The 14,663-nt window shown below is 40.9% G+C and overlaps 1 protein-coding gene across 1 annotated transcript in view; it reads left to right on the forward strand.

Annotated features, from left to right (window-relative positions):
- LOC111236462 (transmembrane protein 132C-like) overlaps nucleotides 1-14,663 on the forward strand; it is a 218,434-nt gene that overhangs the window by 53,373 nt on the left and 150,398 nt on the right. The window contains exons 2-3 of the mRNA XM_022765196.1: nucleotides 3,695-4,116; nucleotides 4,659-5,236. Coding sequence (XP_022620917.1) covers nucleotides 3,695-4,116; nucleotides 4,659-5,236 — 1,000 coding nt within the window. The remainder of the gene's footprint in view (nucleotides 1-3,694; nucleotides 4,117-4,658; nucleotides 5,237-14,663) is intronic.

Consider the following 14,663-nt stretch of genomic DNA (forward strand, 5'->3'; position numbering starts at 1 on the left):
GCACATTTACACTTTTGCATGTCGTACAAATACATAGTTATCTAACCATGCACGCACATGTAGAGCACTCATTAATTTACACGCACGTCTGCTTAGAAACACTTGCTCTCTCTCTCTCTCTCTCTCTCTCTCTCTCTCTCTCTCTCTCTCACACTCAGAAACACACACACACACACACACACACACACACACACGCATCGTGCAGCAGGACGCAGCGGGTATGGACTCCTGTTGTGGTTGGTGGTTGCCAAAGTAATGACGCCAGGGAATCTGGACCGTGCCAGGTTCAATGGTAGCCAATGCTACACAAGTGTTAGAACACCTGATTTCAAAGGAACGACTCTGACTTATAGTATAGCACCGCCTATTGAGCTGAGAGCGACTTGCCTCTCATGTCTGAAAATTATATTTATAGTGATGTTTCTTTACATAAGATAAGAGTCCTAACAGTTGCATTTATACACTGATTATTAAAGTTCACAGTAGAAGCTTACATTGTCAGATTACTAATGTAAGAAGGGAGCAAGGGTGAACAGCAACAGCAAGTTAATAAAAGACCAACCAATATTCTGCTCACTTGTTTAAAAACCATGAGAATGGAAAGAAATTATGACCTGAGATCTTTCCCTATTTGTATCACACAATGTTAATGATTTCATCCAAGGGTCAACCTTTGCCTGTGTGTGCGTGTGTGTGTGTGCGTGTGTGTGCGTGTGTGTGCGTGTGTGTGCGTGTGTGTGCGTGCGTGCATGTGTGCGTGCGTGTGTGTTTGTGTGTGTGTCAGCTGCTCGAGGTCCCTGTCCGGGATTGGGACATATGCTTCAAAAAGACTCCTGTGGACACACACACACACTGAGACACACATGCAGGCTTTTGCGCCTCAAGGACACCCATGATAATGGGAAAGGAATAAAAGAGGAAAAAAAAACCTGCAGCTTACTGAGGCTAATGTGCTGATGTGTTCTGACCACATGACCTATCTGTCAGTCAGCAGCGGGTGGTTACAAACTACATTGGAAAATTCACTCTGGCAACATTTCAGCTACCACGTGATTCTTGACCTCTGTGGATGGTAGGCTCCAAAACATAAAGTGCCTTCTGTGACCCCCATGCTGCAGGCGTTAATTTGCATTATGTCGACCTCTAATGTTACATGAACTTACATTTTATTAAAGTACTGATGAAGCCAAGGGAGCTGTATATTTTAACCTACTATTAATATGAAAGAAGTGTGATTTTTTTTTTTCCTATTTTGGAAGTCCTCTCATTGACCCAGACAAGTTACCCTAACCATTAACTGAGGTAGTCGTAGTGTCTTAAATCACATGACCAAGCACATAACATAACTAAATCATACTACTAATTTTAGTTCCACTTCTTATTTTTTCCATTGTCAGCACTCCAAAGCTTTATTGACATTGTACAGTAGACAGTGTTAGTGCAGGAGGACATATCCATCTTCTCAAAAAGTTTGCTCAGATTCTTCAGGGACAACGATCCGAGACAAGTTGATGTCATTTGTGAATGCAGTCATCCTGTGTAACATAAAAATGCCAGTATCTCCAATCTGTCACATTGTTTTGTATGCACAGCTTCTTTTTTTTTTCATTCCTCACTCCTTTTCACTCCTTCTTTTTCCCTCTTTGTCTCACTTTTATTTTGTTTTTTTCTTTTTCTTCTGCCTCAATCTTCTTCACTTTATTCTATTGCTCTCTCGCTCCCTCTCTCTCTCTCTCTATCTCTGTCTCTCTCACTCCCTCTTTCCCTTCGCCTGTCTCTTTCACTCTAATCTTATCCCTACGTGCCCACGCACCATAACCAAACCAGCCTGCTTATTCATGTTGCACTGAGGTATCACTTTATTTCTCTGCTATTATTTTTTTGTGAAGTCGCCTCAGTATGACTTGCCCCAGACACCGCTATGCTGTCCCACCCTCATTATATTTTCACACTCTGCTACCCCAGGACACAAAGATTTACACACACATTTCCACACAAACCCACTGCTGTGTGTGCGTGTGTTTTCTCTGTGCCAGCACAGGTTCAATGGAAAACCTCCCATCTATTTTTGTGTATATAAATTGTGTATATAAATGCTAGTTTGTGCTCTTATTTACAGCAGTAGCCATTCCATTCAATCATGTTCTGCAAATGTTTTTCTACAGTATGCTACTTTCTTGTTGTCTGTGGCCACAATTCCCACATAAAGTTCGAGACACTGCACTGCATGTCTAACCGGTATCAACATGTTTTACAGTTTAACTGACACAGACTGTTTTTTTTTATTTTTTTTTTTATTTTGTTAAAAAGTAACATCCTTTTTGTTTAATCGGAAACAGCCATTATATCACCCTGCTCAAAGCCACCAGACTCCATTGAAAAAACAGTAATTTTACCTTGCAGAACATGGGAGTTGCCAGTCTACTGCTCAATCAGTTAGTTTGTTTCGGTTATTGTGTGAGCTGAATACTTCTTTCATCACTGAAAGTCACACAATAACAACCAAACTAGACGATCTAGGCGGTAGTAGACCAGCAACACCCCCGTGTTCTGCGAGATAAAATTGCTGTTTTTGTCAAGGGATTCTGGTGCCTTTTGAACGGAGTGATATAACAGCTGTTTCTGGTTTAAACAAAAAAGAAAAAGGTCTGTCTGTGTATAAAGTGATTGTAGTTACCAAACAACTCAACAACTGTCATCCAAATGTGATTCAAATGTTGCCAAATCCTGCACAGGGGAAAAAAAAACTGAGATATAAAAATCTCAAATGTGAAATAACTGTGACAGAAAATAGTGTATAATAGAATGTTTATGTAGGATCCCATCACTAATGGTACCCCAAACTCTGCTGTAAAAGAACCACACTCGACTCAACTCATATCAGAGTTTACGATAAGTGATCAGTTTGGTCATTCAGTGCCTTGCACAATATAACGCTGACAAGCCAAACAAAGGATTAATAACAAATACTGAGCGATGGAGGATTAAGGAATAGGGATCAAAACTCCCTCCCATCACAGCACACTCAGTGTTACCCCCTTGTCCTCTTTGGAAATGAGATACTGAACCAAAACCCCAGTAATCCCAGACTCCTAACTCCCAATCTTTGTGGAATGTCTGGTAAATACACTAGGAAATGATTTTTAAAACAGTGAAGGTAAATATATGGAAATAGACTGACAAAGAGCAATATGTCATGTTTGATACATGCAGGTGTAATGTGTTTTGAACGAGAATAAAAAAAAAGTGGTGTATTAATGTAGAGCCCTGTCTGATGCTGAGTCTATCTTTCTTGTATACACGACGCAGCGCTAATGTGTTTGTGTTCATTTCTCCGTGTAGGGAAACTGTTAGGAAACACCATGTACTGTGGTGTATGTTGTGTCAGCTGGATGTAATGCATGTGTGAATTTATGTGAAAAAAGGTGATGGATGTGAGCATGTGTTTATATTAGTGCATGTATACAATGAAAATGCATTTCACAGGTCGGTGAGTCTCGGATGTACACACTGTTTGCTGTCTTGACTTTAATAGATCATTAGCTTCTTTGGATTGCAGTTACAAAATGATGCTGTAAGCATTATAAAGCGTTGTATTCATTATTTGTTTTATGAGAGGGATGTTTTTGTAATTATAACACAGCTAATCCTTTTCTTTTTTCTCTGTCTCTCTCTTTCCTGCTCTCCTCCTCAGTGTCTGACAGCCGAGCAGGAGCAGCAGGAGGTGGAGGACCAGGAGGAGGGCCGGACTCCTCCCAGCCCCGTTTCTCATCCTCCCTCCCCACCTACCTCCCCGTCCAATGCCAACTGAGTGGTGCTGACTCCGCCTTCTTCCTGCGGGAAGCCAATCAGGAGGTTATGCGAAACGGCAGCCTGTCGTCGCGGACGGAGCCCTTCTTTCTCCAACAGCTGGAACCGGGCATCGCTGCCCCGCAGTCCCTGCCGAGCGTCAATTGCAGTTACGGAAACGTGAGCATTGAGCAGCCAATCCCAGTGGAGCTGCTTCAGGGCCCGCCGCCGCATGTGCTGCTGACGACCAACCAGGTGACACTGAACTGGAAGGTCAAAGGTCAAGTGGTGGTGCCCAAAGTAGGGTCAACACAGCCCTGGATACAGGTATTGGCAGTATAATGTTTTCCTTTGGATCTTCATTGACTTTTTACACATGCATCCTCTAATGCAATCAAATAAGGTTTTAGGCCTCACATACACTTAATATGCCAATCGTATAATCAGAAGATTACATCCATTGATTTATCATATGTTTGTCTGCTCATGAATCGACTGCTTGAAGCTCGTTAGCTGCTTTCAGAGGAGATAAAAATGAATCCATTAAATGAATTCAGGAAAAATGGTGTGACAAAGTTTTTTTGTATTCTCTCTAACCTGCCTTTCAATGATTTTTGGCCTCTTGGGGACAGTGGGTAGTTAAAGTTACCGTGTTAGCAAACAGTTGTTTATTTACACAGAAGAAGAAAATGCTTTCATTAGTTAGAGCTGATGATCACATTCATTGATTCCACGATTCATGATTTTGACTATTACAGGCAAGATAACATTCATAGTTTTCGATATTTTTTTTTTAGTCAAGTCACTTGTTGGCTAGCTGTTTGCTAATTTACCCATTATGACATTATATGTATTTGTTGTGTCCTCAGATACTGTTTTACTTAGTTGGGCGGCGTTGGGATGAGCCTGACCCGCCTCCTCCATCCCTCCTGCCATGTGTCAGAGCCATGGCCATCCGGGACACCAGTGAAGCAGCACCCTCGGCTGGCTGCCGACTCATGGGACCATCTGGCATCTGCGTTGTCCGTCTGGAGATTCCCCCAGCTTGGTTTACACCAACGCAAGTGAGAAAAAGACCTCCTGAAGTGACTCTACCCTCGGTGGATGTGTATTACTCAGTTATACCAGTAGAAGGGGCTGGTCAGGAGTGTCCCTTCATTGTCAACGAGCCATGGAGAGGTCAGAGCGCAAATGTCGGGCCTCTTGGAGGTCTGGGTATGGGCCTCGGGGGACAGTGGAGCCCCCTAGTGGATGGGGGTCTTCAGGACATGCTGAAAGCTGGTTCTGTGGTCATGACCATGGGTCCGGTTTCTGCCAAAGGAGAAAGACTGAGACTGGATGAAAATGTGGAGGTTCTGGTGCCGCCCAGCCCAGTCCGGCTCGGCAAGACGGTGGCGTTTGGTATCTACATGAGGACAGAGTCAAACACAGAACAGTTTACATTGAGGTAAGAACACAAATGCTTTCATTGAAGTGGCTCCAGTTTTATTTGATATTCCGTTCTCTTTCGCTGTCATTTCACTTTTTCTTTCGGTTTCTCTCTGATTCTTTTTTTCTATCATCTCAACTTGTTCCTTTCCTCCTCATCTGCGCTCTCTCTCATCTCTCAACACCACCGCCTCCTGAGGTTGATGGCTGTCACCTTTGTATACTCAGCCTCTTTCAGGAGCCAGCAATGCAAATAACAACCTCATGAATATTCATGACTGAAGGAGAGAAGAAAACACAGAGAATGAGAAGTGGGAGAAGGGTGACTTAGAGGGAATGAATGTTGGGGATGCAGGAAAATGAAAGTCATAAAATCAGAGTAGATCCTGGTTTCTCAAACTGAAGGGTGGAACCCAAAAATGGCTCTCAGGTGTGCTTAGAGAGGTCACCCATATGGTACCCCAAATAAGCAGCAATACGTTTTCATAGGCTTGTATTGCAGGAAGCAAATTTCTTTTTGGTTCGCTGGCTGAAAATAAGTTTACACCCCTGATCTAGACTAAGCATGCATATCTGCATCCCATATCTGCCTCACCATTTCACTGACTTTAGGGATTTCAGGCTGACAAATGACAGATGTGCAAATTTATCATTCCCTTCAAAGAAACATCCCAGCACACAACACAGTGGTTGGATATACCATTACTGTAACAACATACTCCTATGAGGTTTGAACTATTGAGAACATTATAGATCATGTTTTGATACATTTTTCAGTATCTCAGTCTCACGTTTGCTCAAAGAAAACCTGACACACACCCAACAAGTCTGCTGACTCCGCTTTTCACATGATTCTTTAGTATTTATCTTTAGATCATTTCCACAGAATCTTTAAGAAAGCAATTTTACATAATGAAAGCTTCACATTTGTGCATATTTCTGCCTGATAATAATAGCCTTCCAATGATATGTGTGAACCAGGAAGAGATTGCCAGATACTTTGTGCCGCCTTTGGAGAATGTCTGATAAAATGCCGTAGTGTCTAATTTTGTTTGACGTAATGATTTAAATGACACACAGACGTTATGTACAGCATGAGGTTTGCTTGGTAGGTGCAGTAGTTAACTAATAGTTACAATCATTGCCAGACAACATTTTATATTATGGATCAAAGTTAGTAGATATTAGTCCACTGTTAGCTGATACTATGCAATAATAATTTATTAGACATAATCAAAGATGCTCTTTACTAGCATAGAAGGATAATCAAAATTCAAGACTCATGCTAAGCCACAGGCTCATGTGATGTGATCATGTTTTTTTTTCATACTGTTCAGTTTTAACACACCATTAAAAAAAAACTTTACCATTATCAACATCTGTCATTGTCCTTGCGCTCTACTTAGACCAAGGTCCTACTGCACTGAAGGCTTTAGTTATGTTCCTCACTTGTAAGTCGCTTTGAGTAAAAGCGTCTGCCAAATGAATAAATGTAATGTAATGTAATGCAATACCACCTGCTCTCTTAAACTGGCTGGTCATTAGAAAGCCTTGCAGTCTTTTGTGCTTTATGAAATCACCTAAATACGTTTAATGTGGATTTGCAGTTTCTCTGTAGCCTACTGTACTTCTAGCTCTTACACACACTGTCTGTCATGGCTAATGTTCAGGAGACCTCTATAGCACAAATAAGTCATACTGGTAAAATTTCAAAGCTGTTTGCGAAGTCAGGGCGAAGGCAGTGGTCAGTAACAGGAAGATAAGACAGGTAAAACAGGTAAGAAAGGCATAATAGATGATAAGAGAACCGAGAACAGGTGAGTGGGTGGGTGGAGAAGAGTCGGGTGGCGGAGACGTGGGAAAGCCGGGGTTACTGCAGGGCAGGAAGGTGTGGCAGGCTCTGAAATGGCAGCAGAGTTAGTAACATGGCAGAGGCAGGCAGAGAATGAATGAATGCATGACTAAGCTGTGACACTTTTATTGCAGAACATTGCATTTGCAAAGTAATTACATAGCACTAGCGTAAGGTTTTTCATATGAACTGAGCGGGCCTCTGTGTGGCAGCAATACACTTGCACTTGTGTCATTGATGTGTGATGATTCAGTGATGCACTGCAGACAGGATATTTGAAATTTGATGAAGGAGCTAGGAGCAAAGGCGGTGGGCAATGGGGGGGTGGGGGGTACTCAAGGTACTGTTGCCTAAAAAGGAGGAACACCTTTATTGGTGTGATTTAATCTTCTGTATATGTTTCCAACATATTTGTTAAAAGATGCTGGAAAAAAAAAAGGAAAGCAATATTATGAACAGGATCACCGTTTCTTTTTCCTGAGGTCTGAGGACACTGAAGGAAGAGAACAAGTGGCTAGACTGCAGTGCACCTTGTCCCACCACCTGCTGACACACACACACACACACACACACACACACACACACACACTTTTTATAGCACATGCACACACACAGGCACTGTACACGCTTGTTTGCTGTGTCCTATATGTGTGTGTATTAAGCACACACACAAACACACATACACTGAAGTGGCCTCTTTGGTTCCCCCTACAGACGCTCTGTCTCTGTCCTTATAGTACAACACCCCTGCTGTGTGTTTGTGTGTGTGTGTGTGTGTGTGTGTGTGTGTGTGTGTGTGTGTGTGTGTGTGTGTGTGTGTGTGTGTGTGTGTGTGTGTGTGTGTGTGTGTGTGTGTGTGTGTGTGTGTTTGTGTGTGTGTTTGTGTGTGTGTGCTCATACCTTTTTACAGTATATACAGTCTATGGCTCATACGCATGTGTGGCATTACTACAGAAAGATAATGGAGGGAAAAAATCACCCTCTTCTTTTTTTTTTTCTTCCTTTAAATTTTAGCAGGTCCTGCTTTTCTATTTTATTTATTCTATTCTATTCTGTTTGTTTAGTCTTTTCCACCTGTGTCCACTTATGCCAATTCTGAAGAATTTCCAATTTAAAAATCTCTAGAATATCTTTCTGCTCGCATCTGAGTTGAATTGAATTGAATTGAGGTGTGTGTGTGTGTGTGTGTGTGTGTGTGTGTGTGTGTGTGTGTGTGTGTGTGTGTGTGTCCATCCCACCTGCAGCTCTTGCCCTCTGCCCCCCAGCACACAGTCCCATGGATAATCTCCCATGTAAGAAGCACAGTCAGACATGTAATAAGGCTTAAGTGGATCTTATTCCTGTACGTGAGCGTGTACATGTGTGTGTGTGTCTATGAGTGTGACACATAATAAGCCCTAAGTGTGCTCCATCACACTGAGGTGATGTGATTATGATAAACTGCTGAGGAGATGGGGCGACACGGAGAGAGGACGAGCGGGAGAGAGAGAGAGAGAGAGAGAGAGAGAGAGGAGTGAAAGAAGAGAAAAAAAGGAGAGGTTGTACTTGGAGAGATGGATAAAAGCACAAAGGAGGGAAGAGAAAAGCTCCCTTCACTTGCATCTGTTCCTCACTCTACAACTCCTCTGAAAGGATGAGATGCAAGGACAGAGGAATCGAGGCAACGCACATTTGCCAAATTGGATTGGGCGTCCTCGCTGTATCACCTGTCACTGGGCTTGTAGTCTCACATAACCACACATGCTTCTGTCACTTTGTGATGAGACTACGCATCTGCAGATGACTACGTAGCTGACACTGTGGTTGTGGATGTCTGAGACATCCAGTTCTGATGAAGTTACACCGCCAAAGTCGTATTCTTCCAGTTTAGTTACATTTCGTGTTTGAGTCACAGCTTCTCCGTTGATCATTTTTAAATGATCAAAGTATTTTCATTTTAATCGTCCCGACCACATTCGAGCCAAATCTCATCATAGTTGTGTCAAGATTTATGTATTCTACTGAACACTGCATTTCTTACAAGTTACCACTGCACTGCTTTGATTCATTTCTCCTTATTTATTCATTTCCTTTCATATAAGAGACATAAAAATGGAAGATGTGAAAATGCATATTAGATGAATCAAATCATCACTTATATTTTGAACAGATTTCATATGTTGAATTGGTTCATTGGCAAGTCATCAGTAGATAATTCAAGTAGGTACATTGTTTGATAATAATTTAAGCAGATTAACACGTTAGAAAAGCGTCTGACATTTGTTAATTTCAGCTCAGCATATAAAATCCTACATTAGAATTTCATGTAAAAAAAAAAAGACACAATTTCGTGGACAAATGTATAAAAACTGGTGCCAAAACTGCAATTACTTGCTCTTGTATTCATATCAAATGATGAGGATGTGTATACTCGGGTTAAAAAGGAAGAAAATGGTGTGAAAAAAAAAAATCCAACTGTGTTTCTCTGGCTCCTCGATGTACAATAACTGCAGTCTGCTGCTCCAAGACCTGTTATAGACCTGGTGCCAATGTCAGCTAGCGTGACAGAATGAAAATGATACCGATAGACAATTAAACATTATGGCTGAAAGAACACAACGGACATGTGAGACGTGTGCTAGATGAGTCTGTAATTGCTTTTTGACACTGGTACTCAAGCTTAGATATTAATAAACAGTCAAAGAACCCTGAAGATAATGGGCCAAACTTAAGTGCACTCTCCCACTCTTTGTGCCTCAGCCAAGATTCACTCTGAGAGGAGAAGATGAAAAGGGGAGGCCTGTTCATTAATTAAGATAAAAACAGAGATGGGAGTGTTTCTGTGCTTATGATGCTATTCAGATCAGGCAATGATTTAACATGATTTTTCATTGATATGGAATGGTTTATTTGTCAAAAAATTTATCTTTGTCCAGCTTTGTTGTTTTTCAGTTACATCATATCAACTCTCCTCCAAGATACATTTTACTGATTTACAGAGGGGATTGTGAACACAAGTAGCAAATGAGGAAAAAATAGAGCGGGGGTGGTGTCAAAAGCAGGCAAGCAGGCAAGGTGGCTGCCATGCAGAACTGTGCCGTAATGTCTTTACCAAAACCCGCTGTATGTCCATTGTCTCCATTGTCATTTTGTTTCCATTTCCTTTTCTACTCGTGTTCTGTGTTCAGGTAAAGTGCTACTCTCCTAGCTTCTGCCATGCATGTGATAAACATCTCGTCCTGAGTGCCAGGCAAAAAAGGCAAGATGCACATATCAATGGTTAGATAAGGACATGTGGCATCTGGGTCATATTTGTCCTGCTCACAAGACACCTGGACGTGGCATTGCTCTGATTCACATGCTGGCTAAAACACTTCTGCCTGAGGCATCTGAACTTTTTCTTCAGCTCACAAAGATTTCCACCACACCAGAACTCCTGAGCCAAAACAGACTGCAGCACCGCTGTCAGTGAAGAGGGTGTTTCACATCAAACTACCGAAACAGGAGCCAGTTGCACAAAACACCTTAAGTTAAGATTTTCCTTAAAGTCTTAAGGTTTTCTTGAAATAAAAATGGTTGCACAGCCTTAAGTTTCATCCTCAAGGTTTCCTTAAATGTTCACTTATGTATTTATGGTTTTTCTCCTATAGTTTAAGGAATCAGTCAGTCAGTTAAACTGTTGCACGAAAGACCTTAGCGACCAAGCTTAGGGAAAAAACTAAAGGTACCTCTGACTCTATCTCAACTGCAACATGGCCGAGTTCATGGTGATAAATGAAGAAAATGAACTCATCCCAGGAAGAATGTTCCTCAACCGAGACACACCCTTAACGATGCAGTACAATTTTACCGTTGTGAAATCTTTTTCACTTCTGTAAATACCTTTTTTCCTATAAGTAAGGAAACATTTTAAGAGATTCTGTGCAACACCCTGAGTAACTCCCTCAGCTGAGGAGAAATTAAATCTTAAGTGCCATACTTATAGAAAACTTGAGGTATTTTGTGCAGACGGCTTCAGATCTGTCTTGGAAAAAAATGGATTCAGGTCAAGTCTTAATTCCTACAGTTGTTAAAGGCATGTGAGGTATTTTCTACTGGGACATCCACAATATGTCATTTTACCTCAAATGTAATCTACAACTTCCCTTTTCATGCATTAATCCTAAAGCAGTATAGCAGATGATGAATTCATGTTCTGTGCAGCTCCAGGTCAGTGAGCATTCAGACAGAAGTATGAAACACATCGTCTTCATCTGTGGAGACTCTCTGCCACATGAGTTCAATGCTTTGAGTCTATGTTCAGCTTTTCAGCATGTTTCCGCAGTGGGAGTGTTGACAGACTGAGGGTCAAAGTGATTAGTATCTCCCTCATTAAAAAGCTGTCATCTTGAACTGTGTGCTATCGTTGTTGGGTTAGTTAATTAGTGAGATGATTACTGATGAGGGGATAAATGCTGTGTGTGTGTGAGAGAGAAAGATATATAGATAGATAGACAGAGACAGATTGAGACAGCGATTATTATCAAAAGGCAAACAAGTTTTTCTCCCTGATTTTGTTCTTTCTCATTTTTCTCCCATTTTCTCTCACTCTATCTGTTTTTGTATCATAGTCGTCATTTGTTTTTTGGTCTGTGAATTTGTACGGCAACTGAATTTATCATCCCATTCATTCTTTTCTGTGTGTTTGCCTCTGTGTGTGTGCGTGTGTGTGTAAGGATTAGTGGATTTTTCCAAGGATCAGAGGGGAGATGTACTTCTAAGGACCAACTAGTCCTCTCTGGTGGTTATACCACACACACACTCACACTTTCTCTGTGAGTCTGTCTCTCTCTCTCGCTCATACACACACACACACACACACACACACATACACACATGCAGAATGCCCAGGATGCTTTTATTCCACAAAGCTCCACCATCGATTTCACCTCAAATGCCCTTTTACTAGCAAGGAGGCAGAATCGATTGTTTTCGCGACCGTTTGTGTGCGAGTGTATCTGCGGCCTTGAGTAAACATTTAGCATATGATTGTTAGTGTAATTGTGGTGTTTCATTGCGTATGTTTGTATCCGCTTTGGTGCTGACTCATGTTGTATGTGTGTTGTATGTGTGTGTTCTCTGGGAGTTCATACATACTCTCTGGCGATGGGATTCTCATGGTCTTTGTTTGCTTCCCTGGTTCAGTCTGTTCTCTCGTGCCTTTATTTGTGTTTGTGTGTCAGTGCCTCCAACTGACAAATGGGTTTCATGCAGTCTTGAGAAAAGGCACAAAAGATAAAATGAGAATTAGATGAATTTCTTTCAGCTGGGATGAAGCCAATAATTAGGCTTCCAGGGTGTTGAAAGAAAAAAACCCACACACCGCCAACAAATTGGAAAGTATTCCATTCACAAAGTGATTGTGTTGTGTGACCTGTTTTTGTCGTTTGGTTTTATTTATTTATTTATTTATTTATTTTTCTTACTTGCCTTTTCCATCTGAAAATGAAAAAGGTTTTGTCCTACTATATTACTTTTTCCTACTGTATTTGTTCTTTGATGTTTGATGAGCTTGTAGTTGTATGTGTTACTAAAACACACATTGATTGATTGATCACTCCTCTTCTACCTTCTCTTGTCCAATAGTACAATAAGGTTTTAGAAGACTGTCCCTTGGGTTGATATATTAGTGAAAAAAAAAACAGTTCCTGGTTGATCTTCCTGGTTGGCTAGCAAGTAGAAAACTGTATGGAGTTAAAAACCCCTGCACAGTTGAAGAATATATGGCGGTTTACTTTGGTGGTGCAGTGGCTAGCACTGTCGCCTCACAGCAAAAAGGTTCTGGGTTTGAACCTGCCGGCTAACTGGGTGCTTTATGTGTTGAGTTGGCATGTTCTCCTTGTGCCAGGTTTCCTCCCACAATCAAAAGGCATTTAGGTTAATTGGCAACTCTAAATTTGCCCATAGGTGTTGTGATTGTGAGTGTGAATGGTTGCTTGACTCTATATCTCAGCCTTGTGATAGACTGACACACACACACACACACACACACACACACACACACAAAAAGGATAAGCAGTATGGCTAATGAAGGAATGAATAAATTACTTCATTACTACAAAAACACATCTGACCACATAAAACACAGAGTTAATGATACAACATCCATTACCTTTGTCTTATTACAAAAACATCAATCTTCATACATACAGTGGTAACCTTCTACCATCCAATAGTGTGAAGTGCCAGTGAAACAATCAGGAGAAACATAGATGATTCATAGTGTCTGGGTTTTCATTATTTAATTTATAAGTGAACTAAAATATCTCTTTTCTGCAAAAAACAAACAAACAAATAAATAAATAATAGAAATAAGCATAATCCATTTAATGTTTGTCTGTATTCAAGTCAGCATCTCCCTGCCTTTGTCTTTTTCTGTGCAGCATCTCTCTGTGCTATTGTTTTTCTTTGTCTGGCTCTTCCTTCCTCTATTTATCATATTCTCTAAAGGAAATCTTTCATATTCTCTGGATCAGAGATCATTTCTCCGTCCCTTCTCTATTTCAGTCTCTGCCTCCTCAGAAGCAGCACTCTAAATAATCACCCTAGCCATTAAATTGGACTCAACACAGCATGTACTCGTGCTGGCATATACGTCTCTCCAGCCCGGTGTGCTCTCGCAGCTCCATTATTCTCATAAAGTTCCCATTTACCTATTCCCTTAACATTCATCCACACTGTGAGGAAGAATATGGTTATTGTGTTTGAACCGAATCAAAGAAATATAATGCAATAAACTTTTGTTGTTCTACATGAGTAAATAACTAATTAAAAATTAAACGAGTAAATGTGAGAAAAGCTTTGTCAGTAATTAAGAGTGAAGGGAATGTAACATAGTGATGAAGAGACTGAGAGGGTAAGCCGGACTGAGAGGGAAAAAGTAATATAATAAGCATTGAGCATCAATTATGAAGAGAAATATGCATCTAATAAGAAAAAGAAAATCCACTAAATAATAAATGCTCTATCTAAAAACTGATAATCTTCGTCATGTCCTTGGTCCTGAAACTGGCCTTGTAGACCAGAATGCTGTATTAAGTAATATTTCACAATGTTAACATCTCGAAGCAAATGACTGAGAGAGAGAGAGAGAGAGAGAGAGAGAGAGCTGCAATGCTGCGACTGAGAACTTTGTGGTGTTATGCAGCTTTTAGCTCAGTGTTTCAGTTTGTTGGACCAGTAAACCAAAACCATTCCAGTTTGTTTTGAACCAACACGTGAATGGTTAAGAAGTTTCAAATTTATCAGAGGGCCTATTTTTTCTGACTGTGAGGGAGGTAACATAAGAAAATAAATGTTTGCTAAAACAATACTCTTAACGGTTTGATTAAGATCAAGTTCAATGGATGTGATTTTATCTTTCTACCTTCCAGTAGTCAGAATAAAAACACAACACTTAGTACAACTTTAAGGAATGAAGGAGTTTCTTGATCAAGGATGTTTTGCCACGGATCGAGGAGTAAGGAACTTATTGCTTCTCTGGTTGAAAACAGCTCCTGCTTTCTTCATCTCTGCTGTGCAGCATGTCATTTTCATCTTCTTCTTCACCTTGAGTGGCAGGGGAGTTGTTTGGGAG

This window comes from Seriola dumerili, unplaced genomic scaffold (assembly GCF_002260705.1).
Source record: "Seriola dumerili isolate Sdu_G_001 unplaced genomic scaffold, Sdu_1.0 BDQW01000668.1, whole genome shotgun sequence".
Taxonomy (NCBI): Eukaryota; Metazoa; Chordata; class Actinopteri; order Carangiformes; family Carangidae; genus Seriola; species Seriola dumerili.